At 38.7% G+C, this 26,090-nt stretch overlaps 1 protein-coding gene and 1 non-coding gene across 11 annotated transcripts in view; both read left to right on the top strand.

The window, feature by feature from the left end:
* Positions 1-26,090, top strand: part of VWA8 (von Willebrand factor A domain containing 8) — a 385,006-nt gene that overhangs the window by 115,873 nt on the left and 243,043 nt on the right. For all 10 annotated transcript variants that reach the window (XR_014071267.1, XR_014071268.1, XR_014071269.1 and 7 more), the window contains 5 exons: positions 5,773-5,941; positions 8,641-8,718; positions 12,849-12,964; positions 18,311-18,417; positions 22,099-22,205. Coding sequence is in view for 7 of the 10 variants with exons in the window: in XM_081549924.1 (XP_081406050.1) it covers positions 5,773-5,941; positions 8,641-8,718; positions 12,849-12,964; positions 18,311-18,417; positions 22,099-22,205 (577 nt within the window). In the remaining 3 variants the exon portion in view is untranslated. The remainder of the gene's footprint in view (positions 1-5,772; positions 5,942-8,640; positions 8,719-12,848; positions 12,965-18,310; positions 18,418-22,098; positions 22,206-26,090) is intronic.
* On the top strand, positions 13,516-13,622 carry LOC145530772 (U6 spliceosomal RNA). The gene has a single exon (XR_014072064.1). It is a non-coding gene; the product is annotated as a U6 spliceosomal RNA (small nuclear RNA).

The following is a 26,090-nucleotide window of genomic DNA, read 5'->3' as shown; positions in this document are numbered from 1 at the left end:
CCACTGTATCTGATAGATAGTAGAGCACTTAGTATATGTTTTGGAATCATGAATAAATCTTAACTCAGAACAAATTCTAGAAAATTCAAGGTAAAGTGATTCTATTCATCCAGTTTTCGATAACTTTCTGAGCTAGCAATGATTCCTTTTATGAACCTACTAATTAAGACTACTTTGCTCTTAATGACAAGTCTGATAACATAGAGTCTCATAATTATCAGCTACTAGCAGTGAGCTACCAAGCCTTTCAACTTCCTAGTATGAAATCCAGTTTCTATACAATTATATTCGACTACTTTGCTGACCTTCTTTGTATTCTAATTTCACCATATACCTCGATCGTTTTTGTAGTGCTCTGCAGGTATCCTTTGCAGCTAACGACATAGCTAAAGTTCCTTTAGAAATGCTTAAGAAATGTTAGAGACTTTCCTTCTAGTGCAGGACACCTGGAATGCTGTGGACCTCATGGTTAGAAATAACACGATGGCCATGCTCACCAGACACCATGCCAGCATTTCCCACAGGAAGTAAGGACCAAAATAGAACTACTTCCTTTGATGAGAAAAATTTCTTTGGGGAAAGGAGGAGTACAAATACTACAGACTTCTAAATGTGTCCCTTCCTGCTGTTGATCAGAGTCTAGATGAGGGTGGGTGAGAGTCTCTGTGAATTACCAATAGTTTATTTCACCAAAAAAAGGCTTCTGGTTATCTCAGGAAAGCAACAAAGATTAGAGGCCTAGTCTCAGTTGTAACTATATATGCTCTAATGTTTTTGTATTTTTATTGACTATTTTTTACTGATTATGATTGAACATTAAAGACAGTTTATAATTCTCCAGTTTCTGTTAATCAGTTGTGGACTGTAAGTGGACATTGGGCACAGTCCTCAATCCGTTAGATTTTACTCTTACTCACATTTGAAGGTAGTTAGGATCTGAGCATTCTCTCCTACTTTCCCTAGAAACCTCAGGATCTCTTTGCTGGAAAATTAATCTATGTAAATTTTTAACAAAATTCAATTTAGTTCCAGGATTTTATGCCCAAGTCTCAGTGTTTGGTTCCCGAAACAAAGTGCTGTAAGCAAATTCCGATTTTGAAAAATAATCCTAAGCATTTTTATAGTCAAGGAAGAGTTCTAAACTCTGTGATTATGAAGGGTCTGTGGTGGTGGTGGTTTAGTCACTAAGTTGTGTCCAACTGTTTGCACCCCATGGACTGTAACCTGCCAGGCTTCTCTGTCCATGGGGTTTCCCAGGAAAGAATACTGGAGTGGGTTACCATTTCTTTCTCCAGGGGATCTTCCCAACCCAGGGATCCAGTGCGTTGCAGGCAACTTCCTGCATTGCAGGTGAATTCTTTACCACTGAACCACCAGGGAAGCCACATTACTTATTATTGTATGTATTGCTTTTGTCTTTTTATACACAAATGTATCACGTGTTTGATACAAGAATGCACCTTCTCTCAAAAATTCATTCAAGAACAGATTTAGACTAGCTGCTCTGCTCTTGATGAAAACCCATTATTCTCACTTTTTATCACTTATCTTTGTTTCGTCCTTATCAGCAAAGGTCTTCAAAAAGTTTCTTGCAGTGATGGTTATTAACAACAGCAATACATTTGTCTATCTATTTACTTATCTGTCACACTAGACATTGTGTGGTATAACGATGAAGTAGGAATTTGCTTTGCTACATTGCAAAACGGCAGAAATATGGACTGTGTACAGACCTGCATAACCTCCAGGTTCTGAGTTGGAACATTAGTATTATCGTGTGAAAGGCCAGTTACAAAATCCTTTTTCAGTTCATGATTAATATCTTTATAAAAACCTTCTATGTTATTGTTTCAAGTTCTTTCACATACACATTTGATAAAAATGTAGCATATAATTTCCTTCAGAAGATAGAAATTTATTGAAGTTTTGATTTTATTTAGCTTTGTAATTCAAATATACAAATCTGTATATTTACAGTGTACAGTTTGATAATTTTTTATATTTTATACACCTATGAAACCATCACTACAATCAAGATAATAAATACATCCGTGATCTCCAAAGTGTTGTCAGACCCCTTTCTAATCCTTCTCACCACCCTCTCCCACCCCAGGAATCTGGTCCCTGTTAGTCTATATAACTTGCATTTTGTCAGTTCAGTTCAGTCGATCAGTCATGTCCGACTCTTTGCAACCCCATGGACTGCAGCACACTAGGCTTCCCTGTCCATCGCCAACTCCCAGAGCTTACTCAAACTCATGTCCATTGAGTCGGTCATGCCATCCAACCATCTCATTGTCTGTCGTCCCCTTCTCCTCCCGCCTTCAATATTTCCCAGCATCAGGGTCTTTTCAAATGAGTCAGCTCTTCGCATTAGGTGGCCAAAGTGTTGGAGTTTCAGCTTCAGCCTCAGTCCTTCCAATGAATATTCAGGACTGATCTCCTTTAGGATGGACTGGTTGGATTTCCTTGTAGTCCAAGGGACTCTCAAGAGTCTTTTCCAACACCAGAGTTCAAAAGCATCAATTCTTCGGTGCTCAGCTTTCTTTATAGAAAATTTTCTATATGCATTTTCTAGAGCTTTATATAAATGTATTTGCACAGTATGTGCTCTTTGGGTCTGGCCTCTCAGCATAATTATTTTGAGATATTCCATGTTGTTGTATATCAATAATTCATTTCCTTTTATTGCTGAGAAGCATTGGAAAGTACTTGACTTTCTGAAAACTTGTACTTATGCTCCCAAACAAACATATTGACCTCTATATTTTAAGCCTTTGTAAATGATCTTTCTGCTTTAAAATTTTTTAATCTTTATGAAATGATATCTATTTATCTGAAGTTAATCCATATCTTTAGTTTCAATTGTTATTTGTTGTTAACTTCTAGTAAAATTGAAGTTAACCTTGAGTTAAAATTTTCATAGTACATGTTTCCTAATTCTCAATTATATATTACTTATTCAGCCTTTGTATTACCCACCAGTTTGTCAGATCACAGGGCTTCCCACGTAGCACTAGTGGTAAAGAACCCACTTGCAAGGCAGGAGATGTAAGAGACGTGGGTTTGATCCCTGGGTTGGGAAGATTCCCTAGAGAAGGACATGGAAATCCCCTCCAGTCTTCTTGCCTGGAGGATTCCATGGACAGGGAGCCTGGTGGGCAGTAGTCCACAGGACCACACATGACTGAAGAGGCTTGGCGCACACGCATGCGTGTCATGTCACGTCTGGAAGTACGTGGCCCATCCTCAGGCGCGCTCTGCTCTCTAACCTTCAGACTCAGAGAGCATCACAGCATCAGGAAATAACTTTCCATATGACCTGTTTATATATAAGGAAGCCTTTGTGGAGAACTTAGCAAGCAAACAGGTCCTTCTCATCCTATTATTTAGCAGTTGGCTGTTTTTATAGTCAGCTTATATTAATACTTCTTTTCCTGACACATCAGCTATCATCAGAAACTGCCCCCTTTAAATTTGGCCAGCTCACTTGGGTACCCTACTAGTGTGTGTGTGTGTGTGTGTGTGTGTATGCGCACGCTCAGTTGTGTCAGACTCTGCGACCGCATGGTCTGTAGCCCACCAGGCTCCTCTGTCTGTGGAATTTTCTAGGCAAGAATACTGGAGTGGGTTGTTGCTATTTCCTACTGCAGGAGATCTTCCCAAGCTACGGATGGAACCTGCGTTTCTTACGTGTCCTGCACTGGTAGGCAGGTTCTTTACCACTAGGACCACCTGGGAAGCCCCCTGCTAGCGTCCGTACCAAAAAGCAAGCCACAGTGTACCTCATAAGCAACGACCATCTCCATGTTTGAGTTAAAACCAGCCTGGCTTGCTTTCATGTTAGCTGTTCTTCTAGGCCTGAATCTGCAGTGTACCTGTGGCACTTGCTGCTTCGCCTACTGACTTAAGGATGGCAATTGAAATTCCCCTTGCTTGTTGGATTTTGGTTTTGTTTTTTCCCTAATTTAGTATCCCTCACCATCTTGAGTGAAAAACTACATCTGCAGCTTTGATTTTGAGCAAAGCACAGATAAGCAGGCTCTGTCTCTCCCACCTTCTTTTCTCCCAACTAGGAAAGAAGAGGATCAAAGATGAATCCAGCATCTGTTGCTGGGCCCTGAAGCAGACTTTCTGGATGATGGCAAACCACTTAACAGACGTGGAAAATGGAATAATCTTCTCTTTTCAGATCATAGAGTGTTCTCCGTCCAGGTTCTGTTGTGTGACTAGGTCGTTTCTAGCAATCCTGAGTGGCTGTGCCATCCTTAGGACTTGCAGTCGTTATCTGCGTTGTTATCCTTTTCTCTTTTCCTAGTACAACTCTTTTGGACAGATCATCCCCATGCTGTGCTTGAATATCTATAAATAAGTCCCCCCACCAACAAAATGAAATGGTATTTAGTAGCTTTTATGAACTCATCTAGACGTTTCATATGACCATTCCTAAAAACTGCTTTTCCTTGGCTTACAAATGGTTCTGTGGCCTTGTAAAATTATAGATCATGCTGTCAGGAACTCAGTGAACCTTCCTATTGTATTGGGAGGACTTTTTCTGATCTGAAATCTTCAGAGTATTTATCTGATTCTCTCTATACATATCTCCTGATATTCTCACTGCCCAACCACATAACTATTGAGTTCTATCATAATAGTTGGTGGCAATGAAGAAATGCCATTTAGGTCCCTTTATTTTTGTTTTTCTGAAGATCTTGGCAAGTGTTTGAGTTTCATTTCTCCTTTCTCAGCAAGGATGATATAACCTGCAAAAGGTCTATTTGCACTGCAGTTTTGAAAATTGATAAGAACTGATATTAATCATGATGAGATCATGATAAAGGGTTTCTAGCTCCTTCTTCTAAAACTACTCAAGTTCATTTCACAAACCATGAGAAATCTTATCTTATATTTACATCTTCGGATTCCCTAACAGGGATTTATCAAAGAGATCACTGTAAAAATCATATTGTTTCCTACTAAATGACAAAAGAGTGAATTACATAGAAGTTCACTTTTCTCCACCTTTTAAAGACCTAAGTATTCTTATTGCCAATCCAAATTTGAATTTTAATCTGATCCCCTATGCTACTTAAATTTTCTGCATTGTAGAAAGTGTCTTCATTCTGAGTTATGCTTCTTGGTCTTTCTATGACTGACATAGAAGTTCCTTGCAAGACAGGAGATTTTGAACAAAGACAGGGGACCTATGTAATGAATATGAACTGTTTGGGGTTATGTTTCAAGGGACTAACGGGCTTCCCTTGTGGCTCAGCTGGTAAAGAATCCACCTGCAATGCAGGAGACCTGGCTTCAGTCCCTGGGTTGGGAAGATCCCCTGGAGAAGGGAAAGGCTACCCTCTCCAGTATTCTGGCCTGGAGAATTCCACGGACTGTATCGTCCATGGGGTTGCGAAGAGTCGAACATGACTGAGTGACTTTTACTTTCACTTTCTTCTTCAGGGACTATGGAGTAAATTTATTGTAGGTATAACAACATATCCAAAACATGGATTCATGTTTTCCAAAACAGTGATTCATGCCAGGGATGGAGTTTCATCAGTTGACATGGTACATCATATATTAACCTTTGGTAATTCTTCTTTTGTTTTAATCTTAGGTTTTTAGAATGTCCTGACCTTTGTTTTTTCAAAGCTTGTTCTTTGGGTAGTAGCTTTATCTGTACCATAGTCTTATTATTGCCTAGGCTTTAGCTACTGTGACCTAATTTCTAACACAAAAGGTTATGCTTAAAAAGCTTTTTTTCCCTTTTAGATCGATTTTCCCTGTTCACCCCTCCTTCAGAATCATCGCCTTGGCAGAACCCCCTGTTATTGGAAGCACAGCACAGCAGTGGCTGGGGCCAGAGTTCTTAACCATGTTCTTTTTCCATTACATGAGACCACTTGTCAAAAGTGAAGAAATCCAAGTGATTAAGGAAATGGTAAGAGTGAGGCTAGCACAAGCCTGTTGCCTTTAGTTACTCTCTTTTTAAGGCATTTTTGACACCTGCTTGAGCAGAGTTGGATATTTTTGGCTTTTTCTCACTGTTTATTTCCAAATTACCTTATAAAATGGTTCTCATACGTCAACACTTTTCAGGATCATCTGGAGGGCTTGTTAAATTACAGATCCTAAGCCAGTGATTCTGGGTTGGAAATGAGAATTTGCATGTCTAAAGTACTCAGGTGATGCTGATGCTGTTGGTCTGGGGACCACACTTTAAGAACCAGGCATTTACGCTGTCTCTCCATTTTCCTCCTGTGCAGACAGTTTGGGGATTCTTTTTCCTTTTAGATTCAGCCAAAGGTGACTATTTAAAGCTCCTACTAAAAGGGGTGGTGGTGGTGGTTTAGTCCCTAAGTCGTGTCCAACTTTTAGTGAACCCATTGACTGAAGCCCACAAGGCTCTTCTCTGTCCGTGGGATTCCCAGGCAAGAATATTAGAGTGGGTTGCCATTTCCTTCTCCAACTACAAGAGGAGGCCAAATATATTTTAGTTACATAGGTTTTGTAGAAAATCCTAGGTATTTCTGGTCCCCTTGGGATTGTAATGTAGCCTATACTTAACTGGTAGCTGTCTAGTGGCTTGTAGTGTTTGTAATCTATTATTGTGATGTCTGCCTTAACCAAGCATTGTGTTTAGCACTTTTGGAATTCTGGGACTTCACTGTTCAGTGTAGTAGCACTAGCCACATTAAAGCAAATTTAAAAATTCAGCTGCTCAGTCTTACTTCAAGTGGCCATGGCACACGGATAGCATAAAGAACATTCCATCATTGTAGAATGTTCTACTAGACAGTACTATTCTAGATCACTAATAACTGCACTCATCCCCTTTGAAATACTAGAATGAATCATTTAATTTTAGGTCTTATGAGCATGGTTGTGGATAAGGGTGTAGACTTTAAAGTCAAAAAACTTGCCTTTATATGTCAGATCCACTACTGTTCAAACCATGAACAGTTTGTTTCTGAGATTGTCATGTTATACCAGTCATTGTTCAAACATCTCCTTCTGCTCTTTTTCGGAGAAGGCAATGGCAACCCACTCCAGTACTCTTGCCTGGAAAATCCCATGGACGGAGGAGCCTGGTAGGCTGCAGTCCATGGGGTCGCGAAGAGTCAGACACGACTGAGCGACTTCACTTTGACTTTTCACGTTCATGCATTGGAGAAGGAAATGGCAACCCACTCCAGTGTTCTTGCCTGGAGAATCCCAGGGATGGGGGAACCTGGTGGGCTGCCATCTATGGAGTCCGACTGAAGTGACTTAGCAGCAGCAGCAGCTGCTCTTTTTAAGTTAAAATTTTAATTTTGTTATTGTTTAAGTAAAATTTTCTTATTAATTCAAATACATATTAAATTAAACTCAGTGTACTTAAAAGCAGTCAATGTATGTTTTTAGGCAACTGTTCTTTACATTTCGTTGATAAGTAGATCATGCCCCTCAGGTATGTAGGGATTTTTTTCCATATTTATTTTACTGAAATACAGTTGATTTACAGTGTTGTGTTAGTTTGTGCTATACAGCAAAGTGATTCAGAAATGCATATATGTGTGTATATGCATATATATATATATATATATGTATATGTATACATTCTTTTTCCTGTTCTTTTCCATTATGGTTTATTACAGGTTTTAAAGTCCTTGAAAAAATGGACAGTTTGAGTATCTTCCCTTTATACAAGGATATATTAAGTCTCTTAGTAGACATAGGTGTAAGGTTGCTGCTAAATGAAGGAGTTTGGTTTCATAAGAAAAATGCCTGAATTAGAGTTGAAGCTAACAAAAATGGATGTGATATATGAGAAGTTTCTTATGGGTGCACTATATGCCAGTTTTTAATTGGTTAGAGGTTCCTTTCAGTTTTATCCTTGTGATAGAATTGTAAATGAAGAATGGCCTGGTTTTACCTGATTCTTTTTTTTTTAACTGACGTATAGTTGACTTACAGTGTTGTATTAATTACTGTTGTGCAGCAGAGTTACTCAATAATGCATATATATACATTCTTTTTCATACTCTTTTTCATTCTGGTTTATCACAGGCTGTTGAATATAGTTCTCTGGGCTATACAGTAGGACCTTGTTGTTTACCCATTCTATATATACCAGTTTGCATTTGCTAATCCTAAACTCCCAATTCAAACTCCTTCCCCCCTCTTCCCCATCCCTCCTCCCCACCCCTCTTCCCCCATCCAGTCTATTCTCTGTGTCTGTGATTCTGTTTCTATTTTTATAGAAAGGTTTGTTTGTGTCATATTTTAGATTCCCCATATAAGTGATATCATATGGCATTTGTCTTTCTCTTTCTGACTTCACTTCACTTAGCGTGGTAATCTCTGGTTGCATCCATGTTGCTGCAAATGGCTTTATTTTATTTTTTTATGGCTGAGAAGCATTTGATTGTATATATGTACCACATCTTCTTGACCTGATTCTTAAAGAGAAAACAGAGGCAGAAGTGTTTCCTGAGAAGATGAATAAGCAAATTTATCCACAGGTTAAGCATGATACCTACAATCAGAGACTTTATAAAAACATAATTTTAATATTGTTTGATAAGCAGCCATAGTTTCTGGTTGCTTGATCATATATCCCGATTAATTCTTTCTTTCCTTAATCCTCTCATAAAATAGGTCCCAAATATGCCTCCGGAAGCTTTGGACAAATTGTTGTCATTTACGCACAAACTCAGAGAGACACAGGATCCAACAGTAAGTCTGGGTTTTTTCCATAGAATTTTCTGTTGTTGACAGGCTGCTGCTTTATATTCTTAGAGTTCAGTGCTTTAAAATCTATTTTTTAAGCTGATATTTTTATCTCTTCTGCTATGCTTTCTCCTGTGTGTATATGTTACTGTTTCAATGATTTTAACATTTCTCCCAGCTTCTCCTGGCTGGCGTCACAGAAAACAAGTTTCAGCCCCAGAGGAGTGCCTGGGTGTCCTGGAGGTCTGGCTCCGCTCTTCTGTCTCCTCTGCTGAGCGACCTCATGTACTCTTACGGCTTCAAGTGTCACCTCTGTGTGGGTGCCAACAGCTTTATCTCTGGCTTCTAACTTCTCTTTCCTTGTTGATTCTCTATTTCTGATTCTGTTTATGTTCGGGATGGTATAGGGGAGAAAACTTTTCCCTTCTTCCTCTTTAAGTTCTTTGGCTGGCCTAAGAGTTAAATTGACATGAGACTATTTAACATGAGCAAAACAACAGATTTAATTTTGTAGATGCAGGAGCCCCATAAAAATCTGAGACTTAAAGAAGTGACCAGAGCAGGCAGCTTTTATACCTTTTAGACAAAGAAACAATGAAATTGTGAAGAATTGACAACACAAAGACATTTGGGCTTGGGGTGGTAATTTAGTGAGAAAGAAACAAGGTTTGTTAATATAACCTTCTCAGCCCTAAATTCCCTATTTCTGGTGGTAAGGATGCCTTCTAGCCTCCTGGTACAGGGAGGGTATTTTTTCATGGGCGATTCACTTCCTGCTTGCAGGGAGACAAAGGAAGGTCAAGGTATCTTTTTTGTACCAGCTATCTCCCATCTTGGTGCCTGGCACATAGTATAAAATTAACAAATGTTTGATGAATGCATGAATAAATTAATTAGTTATTAATTAATAGGTCATCCCTAGAGTTTTCTCTCCCAGAGAACATTACATTTTCATAAAAAATAATTCTTTAAGAGGAAAGAAAGAATTTATTTCTTAAATAATTTTTATCTTAAACCTCTCATATTTCTAAGCTGAATTGCTATTATTAATCTTGTTAATCCAAAAAACCCTTGAGGTGTGCTCTTCAATATGCTCACATCCTTACCCTATTTTGGAAGATAAAACTGCAGTTAGAAATTTGATATGATAAATGTTAAGTGTATTAGGATTTTTAAATTAGATTCTCAATTTTTTGTTGGTAATAATGTGAGAGGAGAAACAGCCAAACCCTTTATTCAACACTTAAGTGGCTCAACCTAAAGCTTCTTTCTGATTTAATACTGGATATTATTGTAAAGCATTTTGGTATTATCAACTGACTCAGTATTTTTCAAACTCATGAGAAGTCCTTCTTGATCACTGGAATGAAATACGAAGCCTGAATTCAGTGTCACGTTTGGAATTAGACTAGAATATTTTAACCTGGAAAGTTACCGTGTGGTTTAATGGGACTCTTGTAGAATCCTATGGTTGGAGTCATTTGTCAAACATTTTCCATGATTAAAATAGGAATTTTTCATGGTCTCAAGTATTGAGTGGGAATTGCTAAGTCATATTTAACTTCTGACACTTTCAGTCATACTAGCTAAAACAATCTTATCCTTAATTCTTCCTCCTGTCTCATATCCATCCGTTGCCAAGTCCTTTGAAACATTTGTCTAATCCCTTCTCTCCTTTCTTACTGGGCTTCCCAGGTGGCTCAGTGGGAAAAATCCTCTTGCCAATGCAGGAGACATGGATACCATCCCTGGGTCGGTAGGATACTCTGGAGGAGGAAATGACAACCCACTCCAGTATTCTTGCCTGGAAAATCCCATGAACAGAGTAACCTCACGGGCTACAGTCCCTGGGGTCGCCAAAAGAGTCGGACACGACTTAGCAGCTGAACAACTTCCTTCTTCTTGCCAGTAACCTTACTATAGGACTTTATCTCTTTATAATTGAAGTACCTTTCTGATTCCTGCCTCAGTTCTTTGTCCTTCAGCTACTTTGCCTATTACTGCCAGGTTAGTCTTTCTAAAACCATGGTACTGCTTTGCACATAGCACAGTCCTATTGCCTTTAGAAGAAACACCAACTCTTTAAAGCGTAATTCATGGATCTTTGATATTTGGGAGTAAACTTTCCAGCAAGACCCTCTAGTAAAGCTGGGCTGGTTTCCTTACATTCTGCATGTATTTCTGTTCTTGTTGCTTTTTACCCTTTGTTCATAGCATTTCTCCTACCCACTTGAACATTTTAAAGCCCCTATAGCAGTTGTCAAGTGCTCCATTTATTTTTGCATTAAATTATATGCTATTTTGAATTGCACTTTATGCTTTTTTATATTTAAATATTGTCTCTGTGTCTAGAATGCAAATTTGTTGAACAAGTCTGAACCAAATGTTTTGCTTATGAAGTCCTTGAAACTTAGAATGTGTTTTTTAATAGAAAAAAGGATATGTCATAAATAGTGGTCATGCTCCTAATCTAGTCCCCAAAGGAGTGTTTAACCCAAGTTGTAGCTAAAATATAATGCTAATAACAGCAGACCTGCATCTCATGGAGCTGTGAAATACATGAGGAAGGAGCAATCAATCCTTTTTTTTGCTTCCTTGGGAGGTGCAGAGATGACCTTAAGCAAAGTGTTAAAAGGAACAAATGTGTAGTGTAGTTTTAGCATCCTCCCACCATCCATTCTGAATCCTTTGTTAATTTGATAGAGTCCCCTTTCCCTTTCCTCAGGGGCTCAGGGCCACTTAACTGCCCTGGTCAGACTCTGACATTTCACCCTGGGCTCTTCTGCCTCTCTCCCACCCCAGAGGACCAGTTTCTTTAAAAGTTCTCTTGATTTTCAGTGAAAACGACTATCTTCTAATGCTGCTGATCTAAGTTAGGAATTAGGCCAGTAACAATCTGATGCATTAGATTTCTATTAACGTGTAGATCCCGTTCCCTGTTAGATTTTTTTTTTTCTTTCATTTTGAGGAGGCTGACTTTGAATAATAATTGCTGCTATTTGTTGAGCACCCATATGTGTCTGACCTCTGCTAAGTGCTTTAAATAATTTTCTAATTTAATCCTCATACTCATAACACTTAAAAGTGAAGGCTTTCTTCTTGTCATTTTAAAGATGAGGAAATTGGGGCTTGAAGAGATTAAGTGACTTGCCAAAAATCACATAGCTAATAAATGGAAGACTGATTTGTCTGACTCCAAAGCTTATAAACTTTACTATTGCATTATGCTGTCTGCTAAGATAATTTCAGATTCAAGTTCACAAATGTTTATTGGTACTTAATGATGTCCTGAGCTCTTTAATAGCAGCTCTCTTAATGGGATTTGGGGACGAATAAGAATATAAAGTGAAATTATTCTAACAGTGTAGGAGAAGGTTTCCAAACTGTAAGCTGCCACCCAGGTGATAACTGATTGACACCTCTGTGATCAGCAGCCTAAATTGTCCACAACTCCTTTTCTCTATTTCAGAAGCCAGATATTTACTTAAAGCTCTAAGCATTTTCTGGCTATCTTAACAGTTTAGCTTTGTATAAGCGGGACGGGAATGAAAATGAATGTGGGTATGTTCATTCGCTTAGTCCTGTCCAACTCTTTGTGACCCCATGGACTGTAGCCAGCCAGGTTCCTCTGCCCATGGGACTTTTCAGGCAAGAAAACTGGAGTAGGTTGTAATTTCCTCCTCCAGGGGATCTTCCAGACCTAGAGATCAAACCCCCTTCTGCTGTGTCTCCTGCATTACAGGCAGATACCTTACCCACTGAGCCATTGGGGAAGCCCCAGTTAGTTGTACATAAGGGCTATCCCTAAGTCAGGTTCAATCTGTACAATGTAACATGTTTCCTCCATCCAACCTCCTTCCCCTCCTCAGAAGAACAAAAACAAAAATATGTATATACAGCGCTTTAATTGAATTCAATTAATAAATACTTTTCATGGATTTTTTTTTTAAAGCTGTCTTTAAGGATGTTTTAAGTGTAAATTGGTTTTTGTTTATTTGTAATTCATTAACAGTAAGTACATACTTAAGTTTGGCCTTGTCATTCAGGAATAATAATTCTGCTATGATACCCATCAAAAGGCACTTTCAGCAAGTTGAAACAGAACTCTTTACCAGCCTGTCTTTGCCTTTTGGTAGGCACAGTCGCTGGCAGCATCCCTTTCTACCAGACAGCTGTTGAGGATTTCTCGTCGGCTGTCACAGTACCCTAATGAGAACCTTCACAATGCTGTCACCAAAGCCTGTCTTTCCAGGTAACCATATTCTCCTTTTTTACTGAGTCCAACTCTCTGGATCTTTGATAAAATAGTACACAGAAGTTTGATAGTCTGTGCTCACAGGTCTGGAAAAAGTTATCAGTCTGAACATGTAGCTTTTTCAGCCTTGTATGCAGTGTTTCCCTGCATTATCTTACTTAGGCATAATAATAAAGAGGCTTTTATATGTGATAAAGCTAAGTTACTTACTCAAATCAGACAGGAGTGAATAAGGAAAAGTAGGTTTGGCTTTTGAATGCTGGTTCATGCGTTTTCTGAGAGAGAGGTCTTAAGCATTACACATGACACTCCCCAAATTTGCACTGGAACTTTCCATGCAGCGTAGTATGACGTGTCCTGTTGCCCAAGTGTGAAAAAACTAGCATCTTTCCAGTCTACACTAATATTTTTTGTATTAGTATAATACGAAATAATATGTGTTTTGTATAATACGTATTTCGTATTGTTTGGAAATTAGTTTAAACACTGACTTACAGAATTTCCTTACAGAATCATGCTTACATGAAACTATTTTAAAAGAGTAATTAGTGCTCGCTTCGGCAGCACATATACTAAAATTGGAACGATACAGAGAAGATTAGCATGGCCCCTGCGCAAGGATGACACGCAAATTCGTGAAGCGTTCCATATTTTTATACTAATGCATATATATGGAATTTGAAAGATGGTAACGATAACCCTATATGCGAGACAGAATAAGAGACACAGATGCATGGAACAATTTTATGGACTCTGAGGGAGAAGGTGAGGGTGGGACATTCTGGGAGAATAGCATTGAAACATGTGTATTATCATATGTGAAACAGAACACCATTCCATGTTCGATGCATGTGACAAGGGCTCAGGGCCGGGGCAATGGGATGATCCAGAGGGATGGGATGGGGAGGGAGGTGGGTGGGGGGTCCAGGAAGGGGAACACATGTAAACCCATGGCTGATTCATGTCAATGTATGGCAAAAACTATTACAATATTGTAAAGTAATTAGCCCCCAACTAAAATAAATAAATTTATAAAAAAAAAAAAACACCAAAAAAAAAAAAAAAGAGTAATTAGAAAATATTAATAACACCATCCAATTGACCTGAAGATTTCTTTTAGACTCTTTTCACATGATCTTTTAATTATTTTTCTGGTGATTATAACTATTGTCCATTCATTCCTTGATACATTAGAGGAATTAAAAGAGAAACTGTATTCAGCTTAGGAAAATCTCTTAACTGCCCTCTATATATTTTCAGCTTAGTGGACAATTTTCTTGTAGTCAAAGTTGTGTTCCTTTTGTTGCAACTTCAGTTTGTTCTGTGGTGAAACGAGGCTAAAGTAAGGCTCATTTCCAGTGCTTTGGAGTAATTCTTTGAATAACTAATAATCATGAGAAATAATAAAGTTGATTCTCTTGAGTAGATAATTCAACTTCTAAATGAAAATTAGAAAAAATGCTTCAGTTGCCTATTTTTTAGGGTCATGAAATGAAGAAAATACATACAGAAAGATAGATTTATTATCTAGCCAGTGTTTTCTTAGTAGGAACTAAGTTATAGTTAATAGAAGTAAATAGTTAATGCTAAGTAATATAAAGAGTTTCAAAGCCAAAGGGAAAATAATACTTTGGAATGAATGAAATAATCATACACAAAGCATTTTAGAGGCCATTCTAGCGAGTAGACAGTGAAAACATAGCAATTCACTTTGAGTCTAGTATAATCTTGATACCTAACCAGACAAGAATAATACATGAGAGGAAAATTATAAATCACATTCATGGAGTGTGTACAGAAATCCTAAATGAAATACTAACAAACCAAATGTAGATATATATTATATATAATTTATTTATCTATATAAATAAATTATAAATAAGATTTATTTATAAATAAATAAATTATGAACAACTTGGAGTTACCTCAAGAATGTGAAGAAATTTCAATATTCTTTTTTTAAATTTACCATATTAACATGAGTGAGTAAGAATGAGATCACTCAGTCAAGTCTGACTCTTTGCAATCTCATGTAGCCTGCCAGCCTCTCCGTCCATGGGATTTTCCAGGCAAGAATACTGGAGTCAGTTGCCATTTCCTTCTCCAGGGGATCTCCCAACTCAAAGATCGAACCCGGGTCTCCTGTGCTGCAGGCAGACTCTTTACCATCTGACCCACCAGGGAAAGCCTATTAACATACTACACATTAACATATTACTGAGAAAAATTTTCATTTTAATAAATCATTAAAAAGGGATTGTTAGAACTCAACAGCCAAACTTGAAAACAAACCAAAGCAAAAATAAACTAACAATATGCTTAGCTAACCATGAAGTCAAAGAGACATTCTTAATCTGATAAAGGGTAGGTACTAAAAATTTATAGCAAACATTCTTAGGGTATAATACTTTATAGAGTTGGGAATAAAACAAGAATGTTGCCTTTTGTACTTTTAGATTGGCTAGAAGATACATGATTAGCTACATAAAAAAATTCAAGAGAAGCTGCATGTAAACTACATTTTAGAACAGATAGAATATAATGAGATTACTTATACGCCCAAGTCAGTGATATTCCTATCCATATATTCCAGTAAAAATCAGTAAAGAAGTCTAATTTTTTTAAAAAAAATACCATTCAAAATAATAATAGAAAGCTTTGCAAACCTAAGAATAAGTTTAATGAGTGGCATATAATGCTTTTATGGAAAAAAGCATGAATCTCTGTTAAAAGTTGTTAAAGATTGCTGTGAGAAATGGGTTACTATACTGTGTTCATAAAACAGAAGATTAAGTATTATCAAGCTGTTTTTTCTCCCTACATTGATATGTAGATATTGTTTGGTCAAATATCACCAACGTTGCAGTGAATTAGACAAGCTGATCTTGAAATTAATATAAAAGGCCAATAACATCCAAAGAAATTTTGAGGAATATTGAGGAAATATAGTTTCTCTACCAGATATCAAAATCCATTATACAGTTATATTTATTTTAAATGTGATGTTGGTGCAAGAAAAGACAAACAGAGCATTAGAATAGACTCTAGAGCCCTGAAACAGACCCACACATTTTTGGGAACTTGAAATTAATATATGTTACAAGTAGTATTATAAATCAGTGTAGAAAAGCTAAGAGTTGGCCTCCTATTGCCTGATATGCTTCATTTTCCTCATTTGTTAGGGTGGGCTAATATCTTTTAGAATGTAGGTTCTAGATGTAAATATATTTCAACCTCCACGCTACTTCTGATTATTTGGTAGGGCTGTCTGGTTGCTGCTAAGCTGCTAAGTCGCTTCAGTCATGTCCGACTCTATGCGACCCCATAGACGGCAGCCCATCAGGCTCCACCGTCCCCAGGATTCTCCAGGCAAGAACACTGGAGTGGGTTGCCATTTCCTTCTCCAGTGCATGAAAGGGAAAAGTGAAAGTGAAGTCGCTCAGTCGTGTCTGACTCTTAGCGACCCCATGGACTGCAGCCTACCCGGCTCCTCCGTCCATGGGATTTTCCAGGCAAGAGTACTGGAGTGGGGTGCCATTGCCTTCTCCAGGGCTGTCTGGTACGTGGTTGAAAATAAATCTGAAGCATGTTCAATTTCAGCAGGAGAGAGTACCATATTGCAAGCGATACCTGTCATTGCCATTGAAAGGGAGACATACATGCCTTGTTTGCTGTCCTCTGCAGGTTTTGGAGGGCAGTTTAGAACAGTTTAGTACAGGGACAATGTGAGGAGAGGTTGCCAGACAGATTATATAGACGTAAATGGTTTCTGGGAATAGCACACAATGTCTAAGCTTGAAAATGATCACGTCATTCAAGGTGGTTTGACAGGTCATTGTCAATCAGTGGATATGCAGCCGCAGGGCGTGATGTTCATGAGACCGTGATGAGAGAAAGGGAGGGTGGGGTGCCAAGACAAGGGCTCAGGAAACAAGACAAAAGCCCAGTTTACTGGGTCTGAGAGAGGAAGTGAGGGCTTGGCTTTGAATGACAAGGCATCAGTCTGAAAACCATGATGAAAGGCCAAAGAACAGCAATAAGCCTCACTGGATGCTGAACTGATGAGCTCCTGATCTATGAGCTGATAACCCCCGCCGCCGGCCATCACAGCCCCAAACCAAAATGAGGCAGTCAGCGAGAGATGGTTGGCTTTAGATATGTGGTTTGGAATGTTACAGGGACAGGAGACCCAACCATTTGTTACATACTTAGGCTTTTGCTTTCTGACTCACACCAACATCTCTTTTATTTATGCTTATACTCAAGCCTGTGGGAGCCACCAGAGATTTAGTGCTATGGAAAACACCAATTAGAAGTTTATGTTCTTGGGACTTGCCCAGCAGTCTGGTGGTAAAGACTCTGAGCTTCCACTGCAGGGGGTGCAGATTCAGTGCCTGATGAGGGAACTAAGATCCAGCAAGCCTTGTGGTATGGCCAAAAAAGAAAAAGTACACATTCTTAGTATGTTTATTGGAACATCATGGCACATAATTTTTTGTGGGAGGGAAACTCTGTTTTCATGTTCTAAGCCCATGATGTTCATGTAATCTGTTTGTAATTGAAGTATGCCTCTGTCACTCACTAGATAGTTGTTTGACAACATAGGTATGGAAAACATAAGCAGGTATATATTTTTTTAATGGAAGGAAAAACCAAGCTGAATAATCTTGAAAGTCATACAGTAATTTGTTATGTATGTTCTAATTTGTGTTAGAAAATAAAGAAAACCTCATTCATCCACCTTTGCTTATTTTAATTTGTGATTGCCAGTTTAATGAAGATTAAAGTGGGGTTGTTTTATCTTTTAAGAAAATTGGAAAAGTCAATTAAATGATAAACAAGATTTTCGAGGTATACCAAATCCATTTTAAAAAGTAAATTATGTCCTGCAAACTATTATATATAAACAAATAATGCTAATTACACATTGTCTAGTCACTAAAGTTGTGTCTGACTCTTTTGTGACCCCATGGACTGTAGCCTGGCAGACTCCTCTGTCTATGGGATTTCCCAGGTGAGAATACTGGAGTGGGTTGCCATTTCCTTTTCCAGGGGATCTTCCTGACCCAAGGGTTGAACCCATGTCTCTGGTGTCTTCTGCATTGGCAGGTGGATTCTTTACTACTGTGCCACCTGGGAAGCCACAGTTAAACATTAGTTTTCCTTATTAAAGGAGATTTAATAAACATACTTCATCTTCATACATGCTTGAGTTTTATTCTAAAATACTTTATTATTTAGATTTCACAGATCAAGACTGATCATCCTTGATTGGTCATGTGTCTGTCTAAGGGAATCACAGAAACCTTTGACCTTATCAGTCCATCCTTCCCACCCCACCAGGTTTTTACCAAGCCTTGCAAGGTCAGCACTAGAAAAAAATCTGGCAGATGCTGCAATAGAAATAAGTACTGATAATAGTACAGAGTCTGATTTGGAGGATTACAAATGTAAGTATTTGAATTGTTTTTTCTTTTGAGTGAATTATTAAACATTTGTATCATTTATTACTTGTGTGTGTGTGTATGAAAATTGCTTAGTTGTATCTAACTCTTTGCAACCCCATGGACTGTAGCCTGCCAGGCTCCTCTGTCCATGGGATTCTCCAGGCAAGAATACTGGAGAGGGTCACTGTTGCCTTCTCCAGGGTATCTTCCCAACCCAGGAACTGAACCTAGGTCTCCTGCATTGCAGGTGGATTCTTTACCATCTGAGCCACATATTACTATATTAATAATAATATAATAAATTATTATTATTATTTCAATTAAAAATGTTTTTGGTCTCCACCCATTTTGCTGCATGTATTGTGTTGAAGAATCTTTTATTTAAAAAAAGTGTCCTTTATTTCAGTGCATACCAGATGTAGGTCCTCCCCCAAGAGGTCACAATTAACATGAATATTAAAAGCTCAGAGAATTCCTACTGTAAATAAACATGTAACTTTGTTTTACCTTTTATTTCAAGGGTATTTCACCATAGGACCTAGCATTCTATTCTCTTTGCACAACATTTACATTTTGGGGACCACCAGCGTCCTGCAGGATATGTTTGGGAAACTGTCTAGGTTGATGTAGACTAAAATAATATTCTGAGTATCACTTCATGCCTTCTGATTCCTTTCATTTCTACCTGATTGTCTTCTGTGCTACTCTTCTTCTGGATAAACATAAGTATAATTTGAGTTTGGGGGAGGTTTAGATCTTTCTGTAAAAGTACCCTGTTCTTCATTTAGAGCACAATGACAAGTTCTCTGTTTTTTGAGGGTCATTAACTGTCTTATAAAAATATCCAATGTGTGATCACTCTCTTAAAGGGACTTATTGTGACTTTCTTTGCAGTAGATGTTTTTAATAGTTGGGGATACACTGAAACAAAAACCTTATATTAAGGAGATAAGGTGTTTTTTTTTTTACAGTAAAACAATAAACTCTAGATACTGATGGTTCTGGCTACAGAAATGCAGAGCCAACTCAGAGACAGAATAACTCTGGGACTTGGAGATTTATAACAGTACTTGGTTGAATCCTTCAACATATCAAAAACAAAAAAGATTGCATCATTCAAATGATAGATTGTTTAGTCTCGGTAATAAGCCAGTGTTGGCGGTTCCCATCTAAGCCTTGTGTAGGAAGGAGATAAGGAAACTCAGAGACTTGACTCATCTGGTCCCATTCATCTTTAATATCTTCTCTCTTGTAGAGAATTCCTATAATTTATCCTCCTGTTCAGAGGATGAGGTTCACCAAACAGCTTTCTGATAAGGATTTGGCTTTCCATGCAAGTCTCCTTCTGAATAAAATGCTGATATGGAAACAATATATCATGTAGTCTGTATGAAATTTGCAGTTTTAATTGCAATGTAATAATATATTGCAGTTCTGGTTTTATATATCAATTTATGTATAGATAAAAATATACGTCTTTTAACATTCTCCTGGGAGTTGGGTGTGCCCTCTGTTGTAAGGATAAAATTAGATTTTGAGCCTACCAGACTGAGGACCTTGACAAATTTACCAAATTAATGCTATCCCATGAGATTTCTTAGAAGTCTGCTAGCCACCTTTCCACCAGGGAAGTACTATCATCACCATTCTCTGAGTGCCTTTCCCTTTTCTAGCTTGACATTTTAGCAATAAACATTAGCTGAGTTATTTAAATTTTCTTAAAGTCCTACATTTACTGAATAGGTATCTTTCATAAACTAAGCCATAGATGGTATCAGATGCTGTTTGAACCTGAAGTCATGTGTCACCTCAGCAAACGAGAATGTAGTGAATTCACTGCCACAGTCCTGGTCTTCCCTTTACAGTTTTAGATGAGGTCTGTTTCAGAGACCTGATGGACTTCCTGGTGGCTTAGACGGTAAAACGTCTGCCTGCAGTGCAGGACACCAGAGTTCAGTCCCTAGGTTGGGAAGATCTCCTGGAGAAGGAAATGGCAACCCACTCCAATATTCTTGCCAGGAAAATCCCATGGACAGAGGAGCCTGGTAGGCTAATGTCCATGGGGTTGCAAAGAGTCAGACACGACTGAGCGTCTTCACTTTCTTTCTTTCAGAGACCTGAAAGTAGTAAGTAAATAGTAAATTCTCGGCATGGCAGTGCATGGTTTTCTCCACCAATAGAACTTGTGAATGAAAGGAAATGGCAAGGAGCTATTGGAGGGAGAGGTCTTCTGTGTTTTGGCAAATGTGTAGCACTCAGTGGTGATTAAAAAGGCTGGGAGCGTAATTATTTTAACCTCAAAATTGTTCATGGTACTCCATAGAAGCAAATATTGGTTTCTCTCCTTGTCTTTCAAAATGCTCTAGCACAAAAATAGCCAATTTTTAATTTTAAAGAGAAGGGATAAAAGATGGGACAGTTGCCTAAAACATTGTAATTGTCCACCTGCTTGCTCAGGTATATCCACAGGATGAAGTTTACTTGGAGATCACACTGCAGAAAGAACATCGTTGTTGTTGTCATTTAGTTGCTAAGTCATGTCTGACTCTTTGCCACCCCGTGGACTGTAGCCCACCAGGCTTGTCTGCCCATGGGATCTCCCTGGCAAGAACACTGGAGTGGGTTGCCATTTCCTTCTTCAGGAGATTTTCCTGACCCAGGGTTTCCATGTCTCCCCGCTTTGCAGATGGATTCTTTACCACTAAGCCACCTGGGAAGCCCAGACAGAACAGCATCCTATACTAAATTCCGTTTTTAGCTCTACCCATACTAGCTGGGTGATTTTGAGTAAATTATTTAATTCATGTTCTTCTTAGCTTCCTCATAATTCTTGTCTCCTTGTTAAGAGATTTATATGAAATCATGTGAGAAAACAGTGAGCCGAAGCTGAGGTCTGGCACATGGAAGGCCCTCAATAAACAATAGCTTCTATTATGGTCAGTATGACTACAACAGCTGAAACTATCATGTTATTATCTGGACCTTCAAACGTGTCATGTAGTGAGGATGTGCCTCTCCTTACTGTAGAGCATACATGTGAGCTATGTCCCCTGACGTGAAGAAATTTGTAACTGAGTTTCATGGCTTTAAGGAGCTCATTTTGTATTCTAGACCAACTATTTAAAGCTAATAGGGGACAATACAATATAATCATCACAGAACAACTGTAGCACCTGTGGTGCTTATTTGGAAGTACAGATCTGGACCTTTCCTAAAGCTAGTGGTTTGAAAGGTGTGGGGTCAGTTCATCAGTGCTTTTGACTAGAGCTCTAGGGGATTCTTATATGGGTTCTTAAAAAAAAAAGATTATATTCATGGTACTTTGGAATTTTCAAATGTATGTATTTTAGAGTCTCTGACCAAACAGCTCATAAAGGTGGCTTGACTGAATTCTGGGTTTTTCCATTCTCAATCTTATCTATATGTTGCTTGCTCCATATGTTGTTTTAAATAAAATTTTTGATATTTTGAAACATGTTCAGCCTTTTTGTAGAGCTTTTAAGATTTTTTTGCAAAGCTATGATGTTTTATTACTTCAAGCTTATTTCTTTTAGATGTTAGATTAAAATTCCTTGATGAGCCTACAAGATGTTAAAGATGCTATGTTGTATCCTGTTCTGGCTGGATTTGGCTTCTCTGAGGACAGGGCTACAAGTAATTCTCTGTCCTCTGTGAAATGTTTAGGTGAAATCTCTTCTGGATCTCTGAGGATTGGCACAGTTAGTGCACCAATCTATAATGCCCACGAGAAAATGAAAGTGCCTGATGTTTTGTTCTACGACAACATCCAGGTAAGATCAGGATTTTGCATTCATGGGTAAATAAATCACCTCTTACAGTGTGGTAATTAACTCCAGTTCAAGTATAACTGATGTCTATGTTTGTAATCTGCTAAGTTTCACTCCGATGTTGCAGAATGAGGTGTTGAAACATTTTTTATTACTGCATTGTAAAGTTATAAATTCTTTCTGAAGTTACTTGAGAATGGAAAGAGTTGCTGCAATGATTAGAGTAATAAATTTTATATGCACACATAACTATACTTTAAGTAAAATGAATATATTATTAAATTAAAAACAAAAAGCACTCATATTCATTCTCCTGCATTTTTGTTAGTTAAATCATGTCAAGTAATTCAAAGAAGGATGTATCCTATGTATTCTTTTCCTCACGTTTCTTTCTTTTTTCTGAAAATGCCTAGTATTTTTCTATTTTTACTTTTTAAAATCTTTTTTCAGTGGACCAAAGTAGACAAATTTCCACTTGTATATGATGCTTCCACTAAGACACAGAAATAAGTGTGTGCCCAGAAAGCTGTATTATAGATGTTCACTTTAATAAGAAGTTTTTCCAGAGAAAATTACTCATAATATAAAAGGATTTTTTCTTTTTCAGATTTTCTGTCGTGGTTATGTATTTATTTTATAATATAAAGCATACTTAAATATTTCTCTAATATTTGGCCATCAATTTGCATGTACATAATAATCCCACATTTACAAATTATGTTTGAAGTACTTCTTACTATTTTCTCTATATTAAGGAATTAGAGAATTAAGGTAAATTAAAGAATTTTTATCTGCCATTCCCCCATTCTGATTGTTGTCCTATAAGTACCATAATTTATATCCCTACATTATATTAACAATAAAAGGTATCTAGGCAAATTCTTCTTTCTCCATAAAAGTCTTGATTAAATATTTTTGAAGTCTATCCAAATTATAATTACCCATGACATAGTGAAAGGCATAGCCCGGATTTTCTTTTTTTTTTCATTCTATGGGCCATTAACTAACGTCAGCTTTATTTTTCTTCCCGAGCATTAATGCTCTTATACAAGCAGGGAACAAAAGAACAGAAAATAAGGTTACTTATAAGGCACAAAGGATTAAAGAATCTTGTCTGTCAAAGACCAAAACATGATTGTAAGGAAAATATTTTCAAGCATTTGTGCTACCACACTCTGTTCATGTAGTAGAAAGGAATGAATTAAAAAGAATCAGGAAACTTTGTCATAAGTGACAATTTGAAAAACTCCATGGCAGCAAAGGTTGAAAAGACTTCCCAGCATGTAAGAATGTAGGAAATTCAGTAGCAGGGAGGGCCACTGTGCCCTTGAACACAGTGTCTGTTGCCATGGTGTTTGTGACATAGACACTGAGGACTGCAGTGCTGCTGTGAACTTTACACAGTGGCCCTGAGGGATTTCTGTAGCCTGTCTCCAAACGTACCCTCTCTTCACAGAGCATTATGAAGTAACCATTAATGAAAAATTCTAGCTGTGCCAGTTCTCAGAACGGTGACTTGATTAAATTCAGTTTTGTTGCATGTGTTACTATTGTCCTTTCTGTTGCACCTCACCTATGAAGCAGTGTCTTCCGTGCCTCTTGAATATTTAGATGCTTCTATACCATCTTGCTTTCGCTCCATCCCTTCATTCTTCTGTAGTTATTTTCTCCACTGATCTCCAGTAGCATATTGGGCACCTACTGACCTGGGGAGTTTATCTTTCAGTGTCCTATCTTTTTGCCTTTTCATACTGTTCATGGGGTTCTCAAGGCAAGAATACTGAAGTGGTTTGCCATTCCCTTCTCCAGTGGACCACATTCTGTCGGACCTCTCCACCATGACCTACCTGTCCGTCTTGGGTGGCCCCAACATGGCATGGCTTAGTTTCACTGAGTTAGACAAGGCTGTGGTCCATGTGATCAGATTGGCTAGTTGTCTGTGACTGTAGTTTCAGCCTGTCTGCCCCCTCAGTGCCTACCATTTTACCTGGGTTTCTCTTACCTTGGACACCGGGTCTCTCTTCATGGCTGCTCCAGCAAAGCGCAGCCGCCGCCCCTTACCTTGGATGCGCGGTAGCTCCTCTCGGCCGCCGCCCCTTACTCGGATGTGCGGTAGCTCCTCGGATGCGCGGTAGCTCCTCGGATGCGCGGTAGCTCCTCTCGGCCGCCGCCCCTTACTCGGATGCGCCATGGTTCCTCTCGGCCACCGCCTCTTATTCGGATGCGTGGTAGCTCCTCTCGGCCGCCGCCCCTTATTCGAATATGTGGTAGCTCCTCTCGGCCACCGCCCCTTACTCGGATGCTCGGTAGCTCCTCTCGGCCGCTGCCCCTAACCTCAGATGCCCGGTAGCTCCTCTCGGCCGCCACCCCTGATCTCCGGCCCAGGGTAACTCCTGTCTGCCACCGCTTCTGACCTCCAGCCTCGGGTAGCTCCTCTCCGCCGCGCGCCGTCACAGCTAGCTGCCGCACTCAGTGCACTGGTGCAGCATGAATCAGGGCAAATTGGAAGTGGTCAAACAGGAGATGACAAGAGTGAACGTTGACTTTCTAGGAATCAGTGAACTAAGATGGACTGAAATGGGGGAATTTAACTCAGATAACCATTATATCTACTACTGTGGGCAGGAATCCCTTAGAAGAAACGGAGTAGCCATCATAGTCAACAAAAGAGTCCAAAATGCAGTACTTGGATGCAATCTCAAAAATGACAGAATGATCTCTGTTCGTTTCCAAGGCAAACCATTCAATATCATGGTAATCCAAGTCTATGCCCTGACCAGTGACGCCGAAGAAGGTGAAGTTGAACAGTTCTAAGAAGACCTACAAGACCTTCTAGAACGAACACCCAAAAAAGATGTCCTTTTCATTATAGGGGACTGGAATGCAAAAGTAGGAAGTCAAGAAACACCTGGAGTAACAGGCAAATTTGGCCTTGGAGTACAGAATGAAGCAGGGCAAAGGCTAATAGAGTTTAGCCAAGAGAACACACTGGTCATAGCAAACACCCTCTTCCAACAACGCAAGAGAAGACTCTACACATGGACATCACCAGATGGTGGACAGCGAAATCAGATTGATTATATTCTCTGCAGCCAAAGATAGAGAAGCTCTATACAGTCAGCAAAAACAAGACCGGGAGCTGACTGTGGCTCAGATCATGAACTCCTTATTGCCAGATTCAGACTTAAATTGAAAAAGTGGAGAAAACCAGTAAACCATTCAGGAATGACCTAAATCAAATCCCTTACGACTATACAGTAGAAGTGAGAAATAGATTTAAAGGACTAGAATGCCTGATGAACTATGGATGGAGGTTCATGACATTGTACAGGAGACAGGAATCAAGACCATCCCCAAGAAAAAGAAATGCAAAAAAGCAAAATGGCTGTCTGAGGAGGCCTTACAAATAGCTGTGAAAAGACGGGAAGCAAAAAGCAAAGGAGAAAAGGAAAGATATACCCATTTGAATGCAGAGTTCCAAAGAATAGCAAGGAGAGATAAGAAAGCCTCAGCGATTCCTCAGCGATCAACGCAAAGAAATAGAGGAAAATAATAGAATGGAAAAGACTAGAGATCTCTTCAAGAAAATTAGAGATACCAAGGTAATGTTTCATGCAAAGATGGGCTTGATAAAGGACAGAAATGGTATGGACCTAACAGAAGCAGAAGATATTAAGAAGAGGGGGCAAGAATACAATGAAGAATTGTACAAAAAAGATCTTCACGACCCTGATAATCACAATGGTGTGATCACTCACCTAGAGCAAGACATTCTGGAATGTGAAGTCAGGTGGGCCTTAGGAAGCATCACTACGAACAAAGCTAGTTGAAGTGATGGAATTCCAGTTGAGCTATTTCAAATCCTGAAAGATGACGCTGTGAAAGTGC

This window comes from Giraffa tippelskirchi, chromosome 12, assembly GCF_054371585.1.
Source record: "Giraffa tippelskirchi isolate mGirTip1 chromosome 12, T2T-mGirTip1v1.2.pri, whole genome shotgun sequence".
Classification (NCBI taxonomy): domain Eukaryota; kingdom Metazoa; phylum Chordata; class Mammalia; order Artiodactyla; family Giraffidae; genus Giraffa; species Giraffa tippelskirchi.
This window is presented reverse-complemented; position numbering and strand designations above follow the sequence as displayed.